Here is a 23,401-nt window from a genome sequence, read left to right on the forward strand (position 1 = left end):
AGGACCTTTTGATGTCATGGGCTGATTCATTCTGGCCTTCACAAATCTAGGTTCCTAAAAATGTTTATAGGTGCCCAGAGGAGTGGACGTTGTGACTGGAAGCCATGTGTGCCCTAGGGAAGTTAGAGAGCCTAGTGGTAGTGATGGGGGGGGTAGGAAGGCTGAGAAATCAATAAAGACTTAAGTAAAAAAACAAACACAAGTATTCAAGTGAGAGGAACTTTATGAACCAGGTATTACTATTTAGGCATCCCATACGTGTTCCTTTGCTTAATAGGGAAAATATGTTCACTTTTCAAACTGTAGTTTTGAAAATAACTTCATTATTGATAAACAGCCTTCTCAATGCTGCCTAATTGCACAATGCTTTTCAGTGCTTTTTATTGACAGGGTATGAAGTTTCTGTTAGGAAACGATTTTTCTCATGGGATTTGATGCACATCATTTAGAAAGTAAATACAGAAGAATTTCGTTAAGACAGTTTTCTTGTTCTTGAGGCAGGCACATGTTGGTTTATTTATGGTTTTAGAAAACAAGTATCATAAGACAGTATTAGCGCTATTCCGACATTTCCTTGTGTCAATTGCTACCGAGCCTCTTAGCACAGGGTGGTGGTCCATATACCATATTAAGTGTTATTAGACCACCACAGGTACCTAGTCACTTTATGCCTTTTTTAGTCCTGATGATTTTTCCTATCCCTCATGGTCTGTTTCCCTGGAGTATTGGTCAGTGAGCATCTATTCCTGTCTGCCACACTGTGCAGGGACTTCAAAGAAGTGTAATAATTTTGGCTCTGGCTAAAGGACCTTACCACATGCCATGAGGAAAAGGGGAAATTAGAAACCTTACAAAAACTTGAAGTCATAGTTTTAAAAATAGACACATTTGCAGCCAGGTAGAGCAGCTCATGCCTCTAGGTAATCCCAACCTCAGAAGGAAGAGGCAGGGGCATCAGTCTTATATTGAGACCCTATCACTCAACAACACAGATGTTTCTCCTCTTTTCAGAAGACATATAATTATCTAAAAAAAGAAGGAGGAATAAACAACACACACACACACACACACACACACACACACACACACACACACCCAAAAAAGTGAGCAAAAATTGACTTAAAACAGATGGAAATAAAGAGCCTAACTTGATTTACCATTAAATAGAGCTGGAAGTGCAAGAGGAAGTCACTCAGTGAGCTCACTCACACCAGGGCGTGGAGAGCAAGGTGTGTAAGCCAGGGGTGGGTCCTAGTCAGAGGCCTTAAGACTTGAACATTTTAGAGTTTGAGAAGGAAGGAAAGAAAGATACCAAGTAGAAAACACAAACTTAGCCAATATGGAATGGTTCTAGAACACCAGTTCTTTCTAGTACCCCAGCAACTAGCAAATACATGTTTGTCTTACATGTTCCTAGAGATTTTAGCTTAAAGAGTTTCTAACTTTTGGCTTCCCTAAATGAATTTATTGCCTTCAAATGTTATAATTTTCAGATCCTATTTGTCTCTGAACAGGCAACTGATATATTTTTAAATTATGGTGACTTAGTTGTATTATTCAGTTGAAATTATTTTTAAGCAAAAGTGACAGCTTTAAAATGTTTGGGGGGAGGAAATCACAGTGTGTATTGAGCTAAGGCAACCAAGAACTCTGTCATGCTGTGAGTGTAATTCAGAGTGTCTGCGGATGAAGTCTGTTCGTAAAAGAATTGATGGTACATGCAGGTTAGCATATGAAATCTCAGAGCTGGTGATCAGTTGAATACTTGGCAGCTTATAGATGTTACTGTCATGTAAGTTACACCAGACACAGAGTGTATGCTACTGTGGATAAACAACAGGCACACGAGCAAGAGGCAGGATCCAAATGCAAGCATGTAAGATGCCAGCTCCCCCCTCCCCATGGCTTGTAACTGGTGCAGGGAACCTGCCTCGGAACAGACTTACAGAGGTTAATTGGGCTGGGATAGTTTAGATTGTGTTACACATTAATGAAAATGCTGATTTTGAGCTGTCATGACTCCAGTGCTTTTTATACCATGATAATTATTTTAAAACTTCGTCTTCTGTGTTGTTGAAAACATGTTGGCAGAAAGCCTGTGTGACCTGATTAAACCTATGAATTGTCAGCTGTGATCTCTGGTACTCAGAAGAGGCTGCTGACTGCGTCACTTGGAGGGTCTTGATTTAAAAGCAGAGTGAGAGTGAGGCTACTGTGCCCAGTGCTCCATTGCTGTGTCAGTGGCACATTTTAAACCGTATTCAGTGTCTTTGTGCAGTCCGCTGGCATGTGCCTAGCAATGCTGTTTTAATATGTATTCAAGTCTAGCTAATCACTTCGTATTGAATGTATCTTATTTTTCAGGTTGTGTGATAGAAAGCCGTCTAGTCCTGCCTATTTCCCAATTTTTAAAACAGCTTGTAAATTAAAACTATTTTTTTAAGGATTCACAAACTATGGCATTTTAATTAAAACTATTTTATGTGAATTTTCAATTCTGTTTCTCTGACTGTACAGAGACAGATTAAGCACACTTTGATAATTGTATGTCTCTGCATGATTTCCTGCTTTTTAGGAACTCTTTCCTACTTTACGCATATATCATTTAAATCTGAAATTTAGATAATCAGAATATTCTAAGTCAGGTTTACCTCTTTTAAAGAGTCCAAGTTGGAGTTACATCTGAAGGGGTGTAGTAGGAGTCCTAGGATGCATGTAGATGTGTTTTGAAAACAATTCTCTGGGGTTGGGGATTTAGCTCAGTGGTAGGCGTTTGCCTAGGAAGCGCTTAAGGCCCTGGGTTCGGTCCCCAGCTCGAAAAAAAAAAAAGAACCAAAAAAAAAAAAAAAAAAACAATTCTCATAGTCAAGCTTGTTTACCGAATGTGAGCGATGAAGCTCTCAGCATGAATTGTAGTGCACTGATGTTGTTTGATCATTTTCTCAAATAAACAAAATACTCACACTGTTTGTCCTCTGTCTCTCGCTTCTTCTGTCTTTCTCTTTCCTTGAAGGTCTCAGCATCAGAGGAGCCCAGGAGGAAGACCCTCCCGACCCCCAGCTAATGAGACTGGACAATATGCTTTTGGCAGAAGGGGTTTCAGGTCCTGAGAAAGGTGGGGGATCGGCGGCAGCAGCTGCAGCCGCGGCAGCCTCTGGAGGTTCTTCAGATAACTCTATTGAACACTCAGATTACAGAGCCAAATTGACCCAGATCAGACAAATCTATCACACAGAACTGGAGAAATATGAACAGGTCAGCAGCCGCCACTCTCAGTCCTGCACAAACCCTCTATTGCTCTTCTACTAGACCGTACTAACCAATCCCGAGGGCCGTAAGGGGTAGGTGCTAACACATAGACTAAAGCAAGCAAGGATGGTGTGTACAGAACCAAGGGAGCTGTGGGAGCCATGGAATGAAGATGCTTTGAGTTGGGGGCAAAACTAACCTTCCATCCCTTTGTCTCGGTTTCCCTCATTCCTCACGCTCATACCTAACTACCACACCTGTAAGCCCTTCCTTTTTGCTAACCTCTCACTTGATTCCCTGAAGAGCTCTGTAGAATTGGACCTAGGCACTGGCTTTGTTCATAAGCCTTAAACGCTTGCAAAAAGGGAAGCATCCTTGTTTTGTGAGCTTTTGATGTTGTACACTGAGTTCTAGGATCCTCCTAGGAATTAGTTGTATGAACTGTGTTAGGCTATGTGGAAGGAGTTTCTGGATCATCTGAGGATGAGGCCTCCTGCTTAATTGTGATTGTAACAGGACAGGGCAGACCAGGCCTTGTGTGCTAAATCCCTGATCACAAAGAATAAAGATTAAAAATCTCAGCAAACCTATTAGCCATACTTCATTGAGCCTCAAGTATCTTTGAGTTTAAGCTATGTTATGCTATGCGCCAACAACAGAAAGACACTGCCAATTTAACTCTAAATAAGGGGTTCCTGGAGTCAGTGTACTGTGGTAAGATGTGAGTAGTCGAATCTCAATATGTTTACGTTGGCGATTTAAAGATAAAAATTCTTAGATGCAGGACCTCTCACTGAACCTGGATTCTCAATTGAAAGGACTTTAGAAGACCCACTATAATGTCAACTTTTGAACATATACAAAAGTAAAGAGGTCAGTTAGGTTGAATCCTGAAAAGTTGCCATATTCAGGGGTCAAAACAATAAGCTGGTGCAGTTGCCTATCTCTAGTCTCAGCTCCTGGGGAGGCTGAGGCAAGACAATTGCTTCTGGACCAGGAATTTAAGTCTAGCCTGAACAGCAAAGCTAGACCACTACCTCACAGAAAACAACAGCACTTCATGCAGGTGACACCATAGTTGTTGCCTAGGTGAGCAATCAGTGTCCTGCCAATCTTAACTGTCTCTCCCCTTCACTTTTTAATATAATTTCACCCATAAATACTAAATGGCAGTTATTCATACTGCTCATATACGTTAGTGGGAACTCTGTGTGTGTTTGTGGGATAGAGAGGTGAAGTCTAAGAGCAGTTTTAGGATCACGGCAGTATTGTCTCATTCAGAGATGTCTCCCCTGCTCCCACATATGCACGGCTTACTTAGCAACCCAGCCTGCTAGAGGTCTGTTTGACACAGCTCATGAACCAGCACGGACACAGCAGCACCCAGGGTCCACATTCTGATATGCAGCTCTCTTGGTCTCAGTCTGTGCTCTTGGAGAGAAGTATAAGCTTAAAGCACCCGAGAGCATGTCCACTGCCTAACAATCCTTGTTGCGTGTTCTCTCTCTGTGTCTCTCTCCCCCTCCACTCCCTCCACCTTCCCCTCCCTCTCTCCCCTCTTCACTCCTACTCTATTGATCCCTGGAAACCACTCTTTGGTTTTAGTACTGATTTATCACAGTTCTCTGAACAGTTCAATTATATATGTTGGCCCCCTACCCTTGCCTTTTCTTACGTTCTGAGAATGATGGTATTAAACAAATGTTACATCTTTATCCCAGAGGTGAGCATTTTAAGGAAGAGTAGAAAGATACATATAATGTATAATATTAAAATGAAATGCAAATTAATACTACAAAATTTTCTAGTTTTTTGGGCAGGACTTTCTGGTATTCAAAAGTATGTTTCATTTGCAAGCATACATCTTGGAAGAGAATGTTCAGATAAGAACTTTGGAAAAATTATTGTGCATGTGTATAAAAAAATCCAGTTTTCTGAGTTGACGTGAATAATTGATAATAAACAAAATAACTCATGGTTGAAAGGTTGCCCTGAGCATAAACAGTAGAAAATGGTTCTAATTTGTAGTATGATCCTAATTGTATAACTTTATGCTAAATAGATCTATGCATATTTACCAGGCAACTGCCACCAGTCAGCTTGCATAGAAAATGGGTATATTGGGGCCAAATGGCATCACTGTTCTGGTCGGTCCTGACTGTCCCTGTCACAGTACTCTGGCTTTGCACCAGACTCACTACTTCACCCAGATGGCCCTGTTAGAAACTGGGTGAAGCTGGCATCAGTGGAGAGCAAGGCCTCAAGCATTCTTGTCTGAGAAATGTCCTCACAATCTTCCAAGAGACTTCAGTAACTTCAGTGTCAGCTTACACCAGAATCAGCTCACTAGGGTGTGTGTGTGCGTGCACACATTTGCCTTAAAAATGCACATTATATACAAGTTCTACATAGACTAATAGATTGTATTTGAATTAAATAGAAAATTGAGAAATATCAAATTTAAATGTTATAATGGATTATATTTCTGGATATAGTTAGTGGCTTCATAAATATTTCAGTGTATATTTCCTTCCTCATTTTTAACATGTCAGAAGGACACATGTAGACATGTGGAGTCTGCGCAGCACTGTGAACACACAGACTATGATGAGTGTCGTAGACTTAGCAGGACTGTAGTTTGCACACGCTGTCCTGTAGGCTCAGCTGTTACAGATGAAGGAGTGGTGTCTCACCTCTTGCACGGTCTTTGCACAGCTTTAGCACAGTGTCTGTGCCAGCGCTGTAGGAAGGATTTCCCTTGTTTGGACACAGAACTTTGGTTACTTGAATGGCTAGAGTTAAGTGAGGGGAAGGAAGAGCATCTCTAAAATAGATCGCATTGTACTTCCATTTTCTAGATGAGTTGATTGTCCAGTGTCACACGTCAGTGTCAGAATCAGGCATCAGATCAGTTTCTGATCAGAGACCATCCTTGTCCATCATGTTTTGTTGTCACACGAAGGCCTGGAAAGTAATGCAGGCCACCCTGGTCAGGCAGCCAAGGAGCAGCCGTGTTGGTTTTTGTTTGAAATGGGAACAAAAACAGGTGAAAACAAGTATCTTAAAGACTTTCCAAAAATCATATTTTCTTCTTACAAGTGATCATGGGAATGCCAAATGACAGGATATTTATCAGGAGCTAGGAAGGACTTGTGCATCAAGGCAGATTCAGTGAGTCCCAAAGAAATAAGCTAGGCCAGAATCTTAAGCGGTGTTTACTCTGCTGTGTTTTGCAGTGAAGCTGTAATGAAAATGTATCTGAAGCCTGCTCAGATTTAGACTGCCATAAAATTAGCAAACATCACCACTGCAGTAAATTAAAGAACCTTACAAGTTACAAGCACAGCCACAGTCACAGCTGAGCAAGCTATAGAGTCGAAAATCACGTCTAAGCTACAAGGTTCAGCGTTACATACTAGGGATGGATTGTCTGCAGAATTCTATTTTTTCCCCTCCAGAAAATGTTCTTTGATCATACATCTCTGTTTCATAGATTTGGAAATTTAATGATATTTTTGGAATAATCATCCAACTTCAGTTATAAATGTTTTTGAAATATTACATACTGGTTATGTGTTTACAGTGAGGTTTTTTTTTAATTTTGCCATCCTCCAACAGGAAACAATACCATTCTACTTTGGTCCCGTTGACCTGACACCTAGCTGGGATATGATAGTTTTTCAAGGCTTTCAGCAAACACTTTGCAATACTTCATCTTGAGTTTATTGCTTTCTTTTTGTTGAGAGACAGGCCTTCATCTTCTTGATCAGCTCCAGTTCTTAGAAAATGCCTTTACTGTAATTTTCAAGTATGTACCCATGATTAGAGGCCCAGATGTTAGAATAGATGGATTCTGAATGAACATAAGCCATGGGCGCTAATGAGACTTGTTTTTAAGAACCGAAGCTCTCAGATGAGCTGTGCTTTCTTGGTTTCTCTACCTTGCTACCAAAAGAAAATGAACACACTGGTTTTGCAAATGAGATTTGACCTCAGTGTTTGTCCTCAGTTGAAGAGGAAAAGATATATCATGCCTGATGCGGCTCTCCCACTCTGCTTGCAGCAGAAGAAATGCTTGTATACAGGCAATTCATGCTGTAATTTACAGCTGCTATAATAGAGATGACACATTGAAAGCTATCTACTATAATTATATTGAAATACATTTTTGCTGAAGGCAAAAATATTGTAAGGTTCCCAACCTTTCTTAAGCGTCTAGAAACCTGCTCCTTGAATTCATCCCAAATCCACTAAAGCACTAGAGCCAGACGTAACTCTGCTTGCACTCAAATCCTGGTACTGTTTACAATAGCAAAAGGCTACAAAGAACTCGGGACTCCTGGGGAATGGAGGGTAGAAGAATTTAAGGCAAAGTAAAGGCTATGTTTGTGGTTTTGGAGTATCCCTACATTATATACTTAAATTTGCTGGCGAAAATCACCTTTGCTTGTAAAGAAGTTTTATTTTATCAGGTTAAAAATGCTGATGTTACCACTGGAGGCTGTAGCTCAGGGAAGGATCCCTTCAGCATGTATGTGATCCTAGGTTCAATTTATGGTCCTGGCAAAAAAAAGATGCTGATGTATGGCTGTGTTACACAAATGCTTCGCTCCATTTTGCCTCTTCTAATAGCTAGGTAGATAAACGGAGGGCACTAGCTGGTGTGAATTTTATATTTCAGTCTCTCTAGCCAGGCTCTTTCATCTATTGCTTCAGGGGAAATGTCTTGCTTTTTTTTTTTGCTTTTTTTTTTCTTTCCTTTTTTCTCTTTTCTTTTTTTCGGAGCTGGGGACCGAACCCAGGGCCTTGCGCTTGCTAGGCAAGCGCTCTACCACTGAGCTAAATCCCCAACCCCAAGTGTCTGGCTTTTAAGGCCTCAGGTGTGCTTTGTATCAAGACAGGGTCTAGCTGAGTCACGCAGGCTGGCCTTGAACTTGTGGTCCTCTGGCCTTCTGAGCAGCTGAGATTACAGGCATATGCCAGCACATGCAGCCAAGTTTTACCCATTCATTAGCTATCATGCCAAGGTTTTTCTTGCTTGGAAGGAATATTTGCATATCCCTCTCTCTTTCTCTAAGTAAGTTACTGGTTGGTTGGCTGTATATTGATCTAACTCCAGCTGGCTTATGCAAGATCTTTTAATGTTAACTTTTATCCTCATATAAGAATTTGTAGATTTAATAAGCACTCAAGGAATATGAAAATCTTTAACATTAGAGTAAGTCATATGAGGTGATCAAAGAATTTAGAAAATGAATAGTTGAAGTCAGATTTTAGGGTAACTGCCGTTTGTAATGGGGTCTCACTGTGCTTTTGAGGCTGGGCAAAAATTCCCCGGTTCAGTGAATCTTCTGCTTGGAAGTAACCAGGACTATAAGCATGCAAATCACACCAGACAGGGCATCCTCCTTAGAGAGAGTTATTCTTTCCATCAGAAGTAGGTTTCAGAATGAGAGTCATATGAATTGTTGCTAATATTAGTCTTAAGTAGATAGTTGCAAAGACTGAGTCAGTTTTTAGAACTGATCACCAAACTGTTTAACAATTTTTTGTTTTATCTGATTTTACAGTTTTGCATTAATTATATGAATTTAAAAGAAGAGAAAAGCAATTTTCAACTGAAAAAAGCCCATCAAAAACTTTTAAGAACCTCTGAAAATTTTAGTTTTGTATATGAACCAAATATATTTGGATGTCAAGGAGGCAGTTTTGCTAGCTAAAACATATCACTAGAGCATTATTTAGAATGTAAATATTTTAAATTCTAGACTATCAGTTGGTTTCTGTTTTCTAAGGAGAAAGGGCTAAATGGTGAGGGAAAGAACTTACAAAGAAGATTGATTAAGATATTTTAGCAGATGAAACTTTTCATGATTTATGCAAATTGCATCAATATAGTGTATGCTTAAAACACAGAACTCATCCTAGTTTAGTGGATGAATTGAAAGAAAAAAGGGTTCCTCCTTTTCTTTAATATTCTAGTTAATCAAGGTAACTTTGCATTTATATTACAAATATTTACTAGCAAGTTTTTAGCTGATAATTCCACTTGGCAACCTAAGATGGTGAAAAGTGTCTGTGTTAGTGATGTTGTCTTGGATACGGGAGGTGCCTGGACGTCCTGCCGTGTGAGTGCAGTGTGAGCATCGGGACCGGCATCTGTTTGGGTGGACTTTCCAAACAGCTCGGTAGTCCTGTGAGCAGCCACTCTGCCCTATGTTTTTAAGAAAGTTCACGTTTTTACAGAGTGGGTGATGAGGCACTGCTGAGCTTTCCTCGGAAACCAGTTCAGATGATGCTGAAAATGAGGCTGTAATTTACTTTCGGTGGTGTAGAGGAAAAATATCACTTTGTCTAAAGTGTATGCATCTTTCTTAAGGGTGTACCCAGATTTTAATTATCTAAATGTAAATACTTAACGAATTTTACTTAGAGTAATGAGCTAAAGTGCACACACATAAATGAGATGTTCTAATTAATCATGTATGAACTACTGGCTTAAAGGAAAGCTCTGAGTTCCGAGTGCTGGGCTAGTGCCAAGTTGCTCATCAGCATTTTCATTCATACATGGATCCGTTTAATAAGTCGTGAGACGTTCAGCAAATGTTTTCGGAAATTATGAGTTTTTAAATGCAATTTTTTTTCTTTTAACCTTTTCCTTTTTTTCCTGTGAGCCTCTAGATGTCCATTAGGAACCACAAAGAAAATATTCATCCTGGAGAGGGTAAAATCAGGCAAAAACAAAGAGAGCTAATATTTCAAGAGTCATTCTCATAATGCCTTGAATTACTTACAGTGACATATGCCCTGCAACCATAAGGTATAAGTAGGTTTACAGAAATTCGCAGAGTGCAGTGAGAGCATTAGAGCTCTCTTTATTCTCCAGTCAAACAGTTCTCAGTTTGCGTTTGCAGAACTCTTAAAACTTCTGAGGCCCCACCCCCTGAAGCTTTTGCTTGGTAGATTCTATCAGCATTTATCATAATAGGAAATCTGAAGTCTTCATTAATCATTTGGAGAATTAACAGCAAGCTATTACAGGTTAGCCTAATTTTTAAAATTTTACTGTATTTAAAAAAAAACAAAAACCTTCAACTGGGCGTGGTGATGACCTATATCTTTAATCCCAATATTTGGAAGCAAGGGGCATGTGGGTCTCTGCATCTGAGGCCAGCCTGGTTTAGGAAGTTCCAGGTATGCCAGGGTGAGATAGTGAGACCATGACTTAAAAAAAAAGAAAAGCCATCAACAACAAACCCCTCTTCAAACATTTGTGAGAAGAACATTGCAGAACCGTTGGCAGACACTAATCTTAGGCATGAGAGAGATGAGCTTTATTCACGCACTCACTCCCCAGTCAATCAGTTGTCATACAGTTGAAGTTTGTAAGGGATTTCTGGGCTTACACATTGGAAGAGAGAAGAGATAGCTAGATATCAGTGGCCTTTTCAGAAAATTGTGGATATCCTCTTTTATACACCAAAACATGACAGGTGGTAATCTGAAACTGTATGACTGAACACATGCTCTGTTCCTTGGGAACCCATTAGTCTAATCTGTAGTTTGAATAGATTCTTTCCCTATGCATGCTTTTGTAGTATAGTGCACTGATTGTTTTGGAAGCATTAGCTCACTGGATTGGGATATCTTGTGTAATAATGTATACATATTACACATAATACACATCAGTATTATACACTATGAAAATAGACCCCCTAATGTCAACACTGAATATCAGAAAGTCTCCAGGGGAACTACCAGTCACAGGTTTTCAGAAATCCAAATTTTCATTTGAAAGCTAACATTCTATCATTGATACAGATTCTGCAAACTCTTTAGTTCTACGTGATGGGTTGACTTGGCTCAGTTTTGAGAAAACATTTACCAAATATCCAACTCTAAACAATAATGACTTATTTGTTTTCAAATCAAAATAGCATTCTGGGGGAAAGTGAAAGTGATCAAATTCTGATTTTACCCTTACAATGAGTTTTCTTGAGTTAGCCACCCTTCGATATGCAGAAGTGCTTCTTATGTACTTGTCCTTTGTCATGGAGTATTAGACATGCTTGAAGGCTGAGATGTAATGAGATAGACCATCTGTAATTTTGACCAAGAACGGTCCTGAATGAGACTGACATATGTGTTTATGTGACAGTGTGGTTGTTTTTTGTTTGTTGTCTGTCTGTCTGTCTGTCTGTCATGTCTGTCTGTCTGATGAGTCAAGGATTACCAAGCCCATTGGTCCACAAAATGGTCTGGTACTGTGCAGTTCCATGCTCAGTCAGGAGCCGCTAGTCGCAATCAGCTAGTGAAGTTAGGCTAGTCCAAGTTGAGATCGAGAGAATCCAGAAAAGGATATGAAATACCTCAGTAACAGTTTTCAAGCATTGGTTATATATTGAAATGTTATTCATGAATTGTTTGAATAAGATATATCATTAAAGTTAATTTTACCCAGTTTTTTAAATGTTGGCTTATAAAAAATAAAAACCTTTGTGACTCACTCTGTTTTATGGGGAGGCACTGTTCCCAAGATACGAAGTCTTGTGGCCAATTATGAGTAAAGTTAGAAAGGCTGTCCTTGGGGATTTAGTGTGCACATATGTCGGCATAGAAACACCCAGGAGCCCTGCAAAAATATATTTCACAGCTTCAGTTAGCTCATCACTTTCCAAACATACTGTACCTTTGGACCATCTGTTAACATTCTATGGAACTATAGAATTTGCTAATCCTGTGAGAAACAGTTCAACGTTTTTCATTTTACTTATGAGAAAACTAGAGGCTGAGGTTGTCATATTATACAATTTAGAAACATTATAAGCATCTCCTTAGGGAAAGTACAGGAAAAAAATATACATGTCTTTCTTGGCCACATGGCCACTTGCTTTCAGCTTGGTGTAAATCCAGGTTGATAATGTAGCAGGGAAATCTTAAATTTACTTTTAAAAAGTTTCATTTTCTTAAAGATAGAAAAACTTATTTGTTTTTCTTTTGTTTTTTTTTGTTTTTTTTTGTTTGTTTGTTTCTTTTTGAGGCAGTATCTCACTTTGTAACCCAGACTAGCTTAGGATTCACTTTGTAGATCAGGCCACTTCAGACTCATAGAGATCTAGCTGCCGCTGCCTCCTCTGAATGCTGAAATTAAAGGCATGCACTACCATGCCCAGCCTAAGAACTGTTTTTAATCTATAGAATTCCTTAGTATTTTACTGTTTATTAGAAATTTCTGACAATAACTAGCAGTCTTTTAAAATTTGTAGACTATCTTTGATTCTTAAAAGGAAGCAAACCAAACTCACAGAGTCCTCTCAGAAATACACAAGTACATACAGTTTCAGGAGAAGCTGTCTAACTTCCGAAGTCTTCTCCTAACCTCTCCCAGGCTGCAGTTGAGTTGCCTTTGATTATGGTGCAGGGTGCTAGTTTCATGGACACTGACCAGTCTTACTCTCACTCTTAGAAGCTGCACAAAAGCCTAACAGCCTGTAGGTGTTTATTGGCTGTCTGCATTGTGTCTTGTACAACTTCACTCTGAGGAACCCTGTAACCCAACCACCACTCACAAAGAACAAGTTCTCACAATTTAAAACATTTGGAAAATGCTTCAAATGAATGGTGAGCAAGATAAACGGCAAGGTTAGCTCTTCAGTTCAGAAACAGTGCTTGAGTGAGCAGTGCTGAGGGAGGTGGACATTATCACAGCTTCAGGATGTGTTTTCCTACGGCCTCAAGATGCCAGGTGCTCTTTATTCAGAGTGCAGACTGCCGCTTATCCACAGAGGAAGCACTGGATTCAGTGCAGAGCCACTCACACAGCACTGAATGTGCACTACAGTTGGCCAGCTGAACAAGATGGTCTCTGAGGGTTGCCAGTTAAAACGTTTCAGACTCAGCTTCAATTCTTGGTCTCCTCTGCTTTTCCCCTGAAGAACTGATTTGTTTGGGGGTGGGAGGGAGTGCTGCAGAGTGGATACAGACTCATGTTCTTAGAATGCTTGCTTTAGAAAGCTGTGTGCTTACTCAGGCCCAGACCACTGTGCTAGAAGATTTACAAAACAAAACAAAGCAAAACAGGAATCCCTTCTTTCTCCTTCCGTTCCCCCTGCCTCTGCCCCTCTAAGCTCGACTTGTCAAATCACTAGGATGCTATGCTTGTGATCTCCTGACCAGTCTTACCTGTAAAAACGCCTCCACTCTTTAGAGCAAAAGCATCACTTCCCTCACAAAGTTTCCGGGTGGCACTACTCCTTTGGAATCAGCAGAACACTCCTTAACCATCCTTGCATTGGCCTTTACACTGGTTTATGTGGTACACAATATTGCATCATTTCTGAAGGCCAGCTCTTCCTCATTTCCATGTTCTTGGCAGCTCAGGAAGGGTTTTAACTTCATGATGCTGTAGCAAACATTTGTTGAGTAAATACAGCGCCCTGGAGAAAAGAGAAGGCATTTAGTATTAGCCATGAGCATGCACTTGATAGGAGCTGGCCACCAGTACATTCCAGTGGGAAACATCTGTAAGCGGAGCAGGACTGGGTGGGAAGGGGGTCAGGGTCTGCTCCCTTGCATGTCTGGCCATTCAGTTTCAGAAATCTTGCTGTTGTAACCAGTACCTCCTCAGCCTCTTAGTTCATTCTCTCCCTGCTCACTGCGGAGTGCTGCTGGCCATTGTGAGTGAGGTAGAAATTTAGATGGGCAAGTGTCTGGGTGTGATAATACAAAGTTTCAGTTTCCTCAGGAGTGATGTTTTCCCGTTACAGGCATGTAATGAATTCACAACACACGTGATGAACCTTCTCCGAGAACAGAGTAGAACACGTCCCATTTCCCCGAAAGAGATCGAAAGGATGGTGGGCATCATCCACAGGAAGTTTAGCTCCATCCAGATGCAGCTCAAGCAGAGCACGTGTGAAGCAGTCATGATTTTAAGATCAAGGTTCCTTGATGCCAGGTATGTGAAGCTGTAAATTGTTTGCTTGGCTTTTTCCCTTCACCCCTCCTAGGTTGTTTCCAGAGAAACTGTCTTAAAGTCTCCATTACCTTGGCTATATGAGCTCCTTTCTGTGAATAGACAGGTGATGCACGTCATGGAGCCTGTGTGTCGGAGCCGCCTTTCCTGTATAGCTAGGTAGCTGCCGACTGAGCGACTGAGACGTGGGTTAGCGCTGCCAGAGGCTTTGGAACTCACTACGTCCTTTCCTTTCTGACTCCAGAGCAGTGTTGGCTTTTATTTCTGTTGTTTTTGTTTTTTAAATGAAACTAATAAAGGTTTGCTTTAAATAGTTTTTTAAAGATTATTTTTACTTTCTCCGTGTGGGGTGTTCTGCCTGCATGTATGTCCTGTGTACCAGTGTGTGCAAGAGCTCATGACAGTCAGAGGAAGGCATCAGGTCCTCTGGAGCTGGTGCTGGGGACTGTTGGGAGCCACCCTCTGAGCGTAAGAACTGGGAACCAGGAATGTTGCTCTCGACTGCTGAGCCATCTCTCCAGCCCCTCTAAGAATTGAACATTTACTCTGCTATGTCTACTGTCTGAAAACACCCGAGACAGTGATAGTCTAGAGACACGGCTCTGCTTGATTGATCACATTACCATAAAACACTGGTCTCTGTCAGGCCAAGTGAGAAAGCCTGCAGTGTCCCCCGTGTGGTGTGAGGTAACGGATGGGATGTGGTAGTTAATTGTCTATGGTGACCTATGGAATGTCACAGAAGAGCTGTCAAGGACTTAGTCCAGACTGACTGTGAAGATGCCTCTGGGGCATTTCTCAAGCCACAGGTCAGTCCAGCTTTGGAAAAGAATTTCTCTTTTTTCTTGTTTTCTTCTCTTCTTAGATTCTGACAGAAGCCATCATTTTCATATAGACCCCATAACATTAACACAAATATGTGAGGCATTGTTTCAGCTAGAAAACTAAGGGTCTGCCAGACCTGTGTAAGATTCAAGCAGACTTCTCCTCCTAACTTTATACTGTTTTCTAATTAAGCAAAATTCTGGAGCCCCTGGCCCTGCTGAACTGGTCACCGAGACACTCAATGTTTTTGTTTGGTTGGTTCTTTTGGTGTCTTTTGTACTAGCTTTTTGCTTCCCTCTCTTAGGCTAGTGGTTCCCGTTGATCCTTTTGTACATAAGCTAACGCGCCCCTTGCACAGGCCTGTCTGTCCCCAGGCTCAGTCTCCACAGCTCATTTTTATCATCTTACCCTTAGTACCAACCACTGTGGTGCTCTGATGCTTGCTTAAGCTATGGTAGCCTGTTGGTTTGGGGAGTACAGTACACTCTTGCCTGTTCTTTGTTGTTGTGAAGATCTTTAGTGTTGGATTTTTTGTTTTGTACTGAGGATTGAACCGGACTTATACGTGACAGGCAAGCTTTGTTCCAGTGAGCCATACCCTGAGCCCCTACAAAAGTGCTTAGTTTGAAATAGAATCTCAGTTGCTTCAGACTCCACAGGCATTGGGATTACAGGCAGATGGCACCACACTTAACAGTTTTTACGGTTTACTATTATTTCTAGTTTTAAAATACCAAGATCATTGCACTGTTTAGAAAATACATAAACTAGAAGAGAAAGAGGGATAAAAGATTTCAACATTTTGGTCTAATAGAAAAGCATTGCAAATGTTCTAATGTCTTTTCATCTGTTTGTTTTGAGACAGGGTCTCTGTGAGGCCCTGGCTGCCTGGAACTTTCTTTGTAGACCAGGGTGGCCTCAAACTCACAGAGATCTGCCTGCCTCTGTCTCACAGTGCTGGCATTAAAGGCTTGCACCATCACTCCTGGACCCATTAGCTTATGTTTTAGCATTTTAATTATTTTCCCTAGTTTGCTTATAGCTTGCTCCCCAACCCTTTCTTTCTTTCTTCTCCAACTACTCACTTCGCTGTGGGACGTAACGGTTGACGTAGACAAGTCAACGTCAGTTTAGCTTGCGTTCACTGGAGGAAATGGATATGAGCAGGTAAATGCATACAGTTGAATAGTATCTTGTTTGATGACACAGTGATTGCAATAGGATGGTAAATCCCGTGAAAGAGAATGGGACAGAGAGGGAAACTATTCTATACTTGATCTTTTGACCTTTCAATTGTCGTCTATGGATTACTTCTCAGAAATGAATGGCTTTTTTACTTCATTTTCCAGCAGTTTTTCATGACATGACTTGCCCCGCCCCCAGTCCTCCTCTAGGCCAGTCATTGAAAGTTCAAATGACAGCAAGGGTCTTCTTTATATGTCGTCAATTAGAAAACCTAATTGATTGAAGGGCCACATGAATGCCTACTTTTTATTTTAAAGATACTTTATTAGAAATATATCAAGGGAAAAATGCGACACAGTTATATTTGAAAATGTGACTTTTTTCCATAAGTGACTGTGACTTGTCCTACTATTTTCAAAAAAGGGTGTCTTTTAAATCATAATAAAAGTTCACTTTCATTAGCACAGTAAAGTTCTTATAAACTTTAAATCTTAAAAAGGGCTGATTTAAAAGATTTTTACTTTTATTTTTTAGTACATACATATGCATATGTCTGAATATGGTTTGTACATGTGGGCATATATTTTCATTTATGTATTTATTTGTGTGTATGCGTGTGTGCACATGTGTGTGCGCACACATGCATACAGTATACATGAAGAAGGGCCTCTAGTCAGCTTGTAAACATGACTCTGACAGGCCTTGCCTTTCTTTCTTATTCCCTGCCTTGCTAAAACTGTTAGATTGCACTCTTTTTTTTTTTTTTTCTTTTTTCTTTTTTTTTTTTTCCGGAGCTGGGGACCGAACCCAGGGCCTTGAGCTTGCTAGGCAAGTGCTCTACCACTGAGTTAAATCCCCAACCCCTAGATTGCACTCTTAATGCTAGTCACCAAGGTCTGCTTCCTTATATGGCTTCTTCCTCCCCCTTGAAGCTGATTACCAAGCTCCACCTATCAAAGTGTTGAAGTCCAGCAATCAAATGCCCTCATTGACTCACCTAATTAACATGCCCAATTAAAATTAATCCCCTCATCCTAACATGGGGCTTTTCCTCTTTACCCTTATAACTGCCATCTTTCTATAGGTCATGTGTGTCTCCTCTGTCCAGAGGCAGACCTTTGTCCTCTGGAACAAATACCCCTGCTTGCTCTCCCATGTTCCCTTCCCTCATCCTCTATCTCCTGTCCCTGCCTCTCATTCCCTGCCTGTTGCCTGTCTAGGACTAATAAATCCCATTTGTGCTGAGAACTTGGTCTTCGGGTGTTCGGGGCGGATGCTTTCCTTTTCATATGCATGCAGTCTCTGTGGCACCCAGAAGAGGGTGTCAGGTCCTCTGGAGTGAAGTTCTGGAAGATTGCGAGTCTGATGAATGCTGGAAACTGAACTGTGTCCTCTGAGCCAGCAGCAAGTACTGCTTACTAACTGCTGAACCATCTCCAGCCCCATCCACCGTGCTGTTTGTTTGTTTGATTTAATAATTTTTTATTTTTTGAGAATTTCATATAAAGTATTCTGGTCATTTAAATGATTACTTCTTCTATACTTTTAATAGCTGATATCAGATGTGGCATCTCGAAGCAATGTTTAATTTGTTTTATCAAATTTGAGCTCATAGGGGTTGGGGATTTAGCCCAGTGGTAGAGCACTTGCCTAGCAAACGCAAGACCCTGGGTTCGGTCCCCAGCTCCGAAAAAAAGAAAAAAAAATTGAGCTCATAATAATAATTAAAAAAAAAAAACCAAAGATATTTAGAATGCACATCTGCAGGGACTCTGTGCTAACACTTTCTGTTCTTCCCTGTGAATGCTTTCCCGCTACTGTCTGCAAGCACATTTAGTGCTTTTATAACTGCATTTATAACACAGATATCTAAATGGTTTCTTTTTCTTCCACAAAGAGTAAGTATGTTATGGCCTTGAATGAGCAGAGCTAGAATGAGAAGATGGCAGATCAGGGAGCAGAATGTACCCCCACTCAAGCCTGTTCCCCAGTCCCCAATCCCAGTGGTGGTGCTGGGACACACATACCACCGAAGGCACAGCCATTTAAAGTGTGACACCCTGGGGCAGGAAAACCAAGGAGATATGTGCTTAATGGAAAGTTTCTGTAGAATGCTTTCCTAAAGAATAAATAAGCATGCCCCATGCCTCCAGTGAATGCAGACCCTAAACTTCAGTCTTTTGTTTGTGTTGGACTCTAAGTGACCCCTCTGTGCCAAGAGGCAGGCTTGTTGTGCCCAGGCCTACACACCTATCCAGACAGACAAGCCCTTGCTCAGTGTGCCTGCCTTTCCAGAAGACCATGTTCATGTTTTCTTGATAATTAGACAAGCGTGTAAGCAGTCAGTGAAAAACATTCAGGAACAAACTCATGTGTCTGCTTTTCCCATGCTGTAATTCATGCAGAGCCAAGTCTACATTGCATTGTAATCTGTTTGAGTCAAACTTTACTTTCTAGAGATTTCCTTACCATTCCTTCCTTTACTGTTCCCATTGCCCAAATGCCTGCCTGTCATTTACTCCCATGAACCCTGGCCTTCTCACTGGGTTCCCTGTTGTAGCCATGCAGTAGAATTGAGTGGAATGGTTAACTTGGGGGTCTGAGGAAGATTAGAGCGGACAGCTAGGTATCGGAGATAACCATCATTCAGTGTCCGGTCATTGCTGTCTTCTAACAGAGGCCCTGGCACAGCAGGTCTGCGAGTTCCCACATCAGCTGCAAAAGTGGGTTTTTATGTGTAGGTCATTCCTGTGTGTTCTCGATAGAGTGCCTTCAATTTGACATGCTCGGTATCAATTCTAGACCTTTCCCACCCTGCTTACCTCATTCTACTCAGCAGAGGGTGCCTCTGGAGGTCAGACCTCAGTGTTATGCCTTTATTTTCAGGCCACATGTGATTTCTGAAAAATAGGAATCATTCTTCTTTGTGGGTTTCTCATCCACCCTTTTCTTATTCCTCTTCCTCTACCCATTTTATTTTCAAATCCTTTTCATTTTAATCTCTCCTAGAATGCAATGGTTTAACTTCCCGAAGTTACTAAAATAAAACATCAGGACAGGAACCTGTGATGCTTTGATCAACCTACATTCATTGACTGAGTGCTGTACTGGCCAGGTTGTACCCAACCTGCCATGTTAGTGATATCGTGGTAACAGCAGGCCCAGACACACATACACTCACTTTCCTGAGTGCAGGATATCACAGTTGAGAAAGTCATTAAGATGATTTGGAAGCAAGTGCTGAGAGAATTATCTAGGGAAGGCGTTTTCCAGTCACGGAGTAGCTAATCTAAAGTGAAATCTGACAGATGTTCCTTTTCAAGCTGGAATTCTTCAAAACAGAAATAATAACCACCAAGTATAAGCAATGTTTCTGTTACTCAGAATAGGTTGTTAATAAATATTTGGTTTTCTGATATTTGACACACACACACACACACACACACACACACACACACCCCGCTCTAGCTAAAACAGTAAAATACATTCTTCTGTTGGTTCCTTTGTGAGGAACTTGTACTGAAGTCCAGGCAGTTGCCTAAAAGGGACATTTCATAAATCTTTCTTGATGTTTATTATCTCCCCCTCCCATTCTTGCACAGTTCCTATGGCATCTGCCTTCTGAGTGGATCTTGAATCTTATTTCTGTGGCTTTCACTGTGTACCATCTTACCATCACCTCCAACTTGACCTGTGATGCCAGATCTTCAGTAGACTCTGCATTTCCTTTTGTGCCCTCTTCCAACTGTCTTCCATGTTCAAATGACCATTAAAAGCATGGAACCTGGCACAAGCCTATAGTCTTAGCATTTAGGATCAGAAGCATGAAGATCTCTGAGTTTGAAACCAACCAGGTCTACATAGAAAACTCTAGGCCAGTCAAGGCATTATGTATAATGAGACCCTGTCTTAAAAAAGAAAAATCAAAAATATATGAGAAGTGGGGCCAGTGAGAGGGCCCCGTGGGTTAAAATTCTTGATATGGAGCTTGATGGCCTAAATTCGAGTCCTGGAGCCTACTTGGTGGAAGGATAGAACCGACTCCCACAAGCTGTCTTCTGAACACCACACGAATGCCTCCATACATATGCCATGCATACACATACACATACACATACACATATGAGTACGCACACATTAAATAAGCAAATGTAAAATAATTTTTGAAAAACAGGAAAACGTAAAGCCTCAACAGCTTCCTGTTGCACTGAGACTGAAAGTCGTGTCCACTTGTAACATGCACAGCCTCTCTGACCGAAGCCTGCCTTCCCTTCAGATCATCTCCCGCTTCCCTAACTTTTTCTGAGTCCCAGCCTCTTCAAGCCTTTAAACTAACCAAGTTGTTTTGTATCTCAGGGTCATCCACCTCTTCTCTTTATCTAACTCCTATACATTATTAGATCGTGTATTGATTTCTTCAAGGAGGTCTTTCCTGAGTCTGTAGCTTGTGTCCTTTGTCCCTGTTACACACTGTCATTTCACCTCACACTTTTTTTCATGACACTTTATATGGTTGTGCTGCAAACCTACTAATTTCTGAGGAGTTTTGGGGGAAAAGGGAATTCAGACATGTTTAGACTATATAGCCTTGGCCGGTCTGGAACACATTATGTAGATCAGGTTAGCTTCAAACTCACAGAGATATGTTGCCTCTGCCTCCTGTGTGTTGAAATTAAAGATGTGCAACAACCCATCCCAGCCTGTGCTTTTATTTAATGTCTTTCTACCTCTTTCTGACCTGTGGGTGCCTGTAAGTTCTCTAGAGCATGTGTTTCCCTCCTTGTGTGTCTCTACTTAACTCCTAGAATAGATTCAGTTTCGGATAAACCTTTTTTGGATGAAGAAGGAGATGAACTAAGCTCCACATTCTTAGACCTTTCTTAGTGGTGCAATACCTTAGACAGGGCTGGGCCATGTCAGAGGCTTCCTGAAGTCCCACACAGCTCTCACAGAGAAATAGTGGACCCACTTTCTTTTATCTGGCCCTAATTAATTGTCCCTTTGGCTGATGCTGATTATACTTGCGACTCACTGTTTCCTCCCTGCTTTTCTCGTAGACGGAAAAGGCGTAACTTCAGTAAACAGGCTACAGAAATCTTGAATGAATATTTTTACTCACACCTCAGCAACCCCTACCCCAGTGAAGAAGCCAAAGAGGAGCTGGCCAAGAAATGCAGCATCACAGTATCACAGGTGAGGGACCCCACGGGGCTGTCATTTCTGGGATGCAGGACACCTGTGCCTCCAGGGCCTGATCTGTTGTCATGGCCAAATGGTCACCTTCAGAGAAGCCATTTATAAAATCTGCATATTTGCATAATTTAATGTGAGAATTTAAAGCTTAAGTGATGTTTTAAAAACACTGAAGACAAGGAATGGAGATTCTGTCCGCCTTCCAGCCCTCAGTGTCAAGCTGCTTCTGACAGACAGGTAAGTGCGCCATGGGGAGAAGCACGGCCATACTTTAGTCACATTGCTGTACTTACGTGTAGGCCTGGTTCCCTTACCCACATAACTCACCCAAGCTGTTTCAATAAGAAACCAGTTTATCTGTTGCTGAAAGGAGATTAATTGAACTCTCAGTGGAAGCCTAAAGGAGTTCGCAGCGTCGCTCGTAGGTAGGTGTGCCGCAGTGTTGGAATTCCGTGGGTTTCCTTGCTTTCCTCCTTGTTAGTTTTATTACGGCTGAGACACTACCAGTCTTCCTCAAGTCTGCAGAGACAGCTCAGCAGTTGGGAGTACTTGCTGCCCTTCCAGAGGACTTTGGTTCAGTTCCTGTCACAACCATCTGTAACTCCATTCCCACAGGAGCCAACTCCCTCTTCTGGTCTGTGTAGGCACTTGGTACACAGACAGATATCCAAGCAAAACACTCATAAATATGAAATAGATCAGTAATTAATTTAAAAATATATTCCTCCTGTGTCCATTGAAAAGAAGTACACGTGTGCCAACAGTATGGCTCTATGATTATTTGCTAAATATTACAGTAATTATGTATCAGATGGTATAAGTACTATGGAGATGACGTCGGTATACAGGAGGACATGTGTAGGTGACATACAAACACTCCGTTCATGTCACTTGAGCATCTTTGGATTCTGCTGTTCCCTGGGGATTCTGGAGCACACCCTGCTGTAGTGACTGAAGGATGACAGTAAACATATAACTGAAATTACCTAAATTTTTATTCCAATTTTCACTTTTTTAAAAATAGTTTGCCATGCAAGCAGTGCTTCTTTGGAAATGCACAGTGGTAATGTAGGAACCAGTTCTGACAGTGTGGAGCTTAAAGAAAAGCCAACTCTCCTAAAAGTTCAGTGCTCAAAAGAGTTGAGTCCTCGATAGATTCCTAATCCTTCCTGAACAGTTTCCACCCACTGGGGACCAAACATTCAAGCAGGACTCTCTAGGGACCATTCTCATCCAGACCACCAGATCGTGACACATACTACATGTATTCCTTCTGTAGAACCCAAGACAAAAAACATCCCCTTTGGATCCCAACGGCTGTTTTATATTAACGTCTTACGTATGGTTACTTAAGAGGAAATAATACCCCGAGTTTGCACTGATTTTAGTTTGTTGGTTTGTTCATTTGTTTTTGCTTTGTTTTGAGATATGGTCTCAATGTATAGCCATGGCTGGCCTAGAGCTAACTCCCTAGGATCCGCCTGCCTCTGCCTCCATACTGCTGGGATTATAGGCCTGGGGCCACCATGCCTGATCCTAGGATGCTTTTTAAACTTTTGTTTTAATATTGTTGCCATAGCAACTTTGATTTGTAATTAGGATTTCATTCAAAGCTTAATTTCCTTCTCTTATTAAATTGTGGTGTACTTTGTTTCCTGCCCAGTTTCTTTTAAAAATATTTTGTTTAGTGTTTTTGCAGGCACACATGTGCAATTTTGTGTGCAGAAATGAGAGGACAACTTTCAGGAGTTGGTTCTCTGCTTCCCCTGGAAAACTTCGGTCTCCAGGTTTGCCAGTTTCAAATGGGATGTAATTGATTTCGATTGCTAGGTACGAAGTTATGTTTAATAGAAAATGCCTCGGTAGAGACTGTGTAGCACTGACTTCCACTTGAAACATTGAGTATAATGTGCAGGACATGAGCAGGACATAAGGTTCCAGGAATGAGCAGATCGAAAGTGTTTGGATTTGAGT

General features: G+C 41.1%; 1 protein-coding gene across 2 annotated transcripts in view; it reads left to right on the top strand.

The window, feature by feature from the left end:
• Pbx3 (PBX homeobox 3) overlaps positions 1–23,401 on the top strand; it is a 192,788-nt gene that overhangs the window by 142,271 nt on the left and 27,116 nt on the right. For both annotated transcript variants that reach the window (XM_032902689.1, XM_032902690.1), the window contains exons 3-5: positions 3,014–3,255; positions 14,016–14,206; positions 21,292–21,427. In XM_032902689.1, the coding sequence (XP_032758580.1) occupies positions 3,014–3,255; positions 14,016–14,206; positions 21,292–21,427 (569 nt within the window). The remainder of the gene's footprint in view (positions 1–3,013; positions 3,256–14,015; positions 14,207–21,291; positions 21,428–23,401) is intronic.

Source organism: Rattus rattus, chromosome 5, assembly GCF_011064425.1.
Source record: "Rattus rattus isolate New Zealand chromosome 5, Rrattus_CSIRO_v1, whole genome shotgun sequence".
Classification (NCBI taxonomy): Eukaryota; Metazoa; Chordata; class Mammalia; order Rodentia; family Muridae; genus Rattus; species Rattus rattus.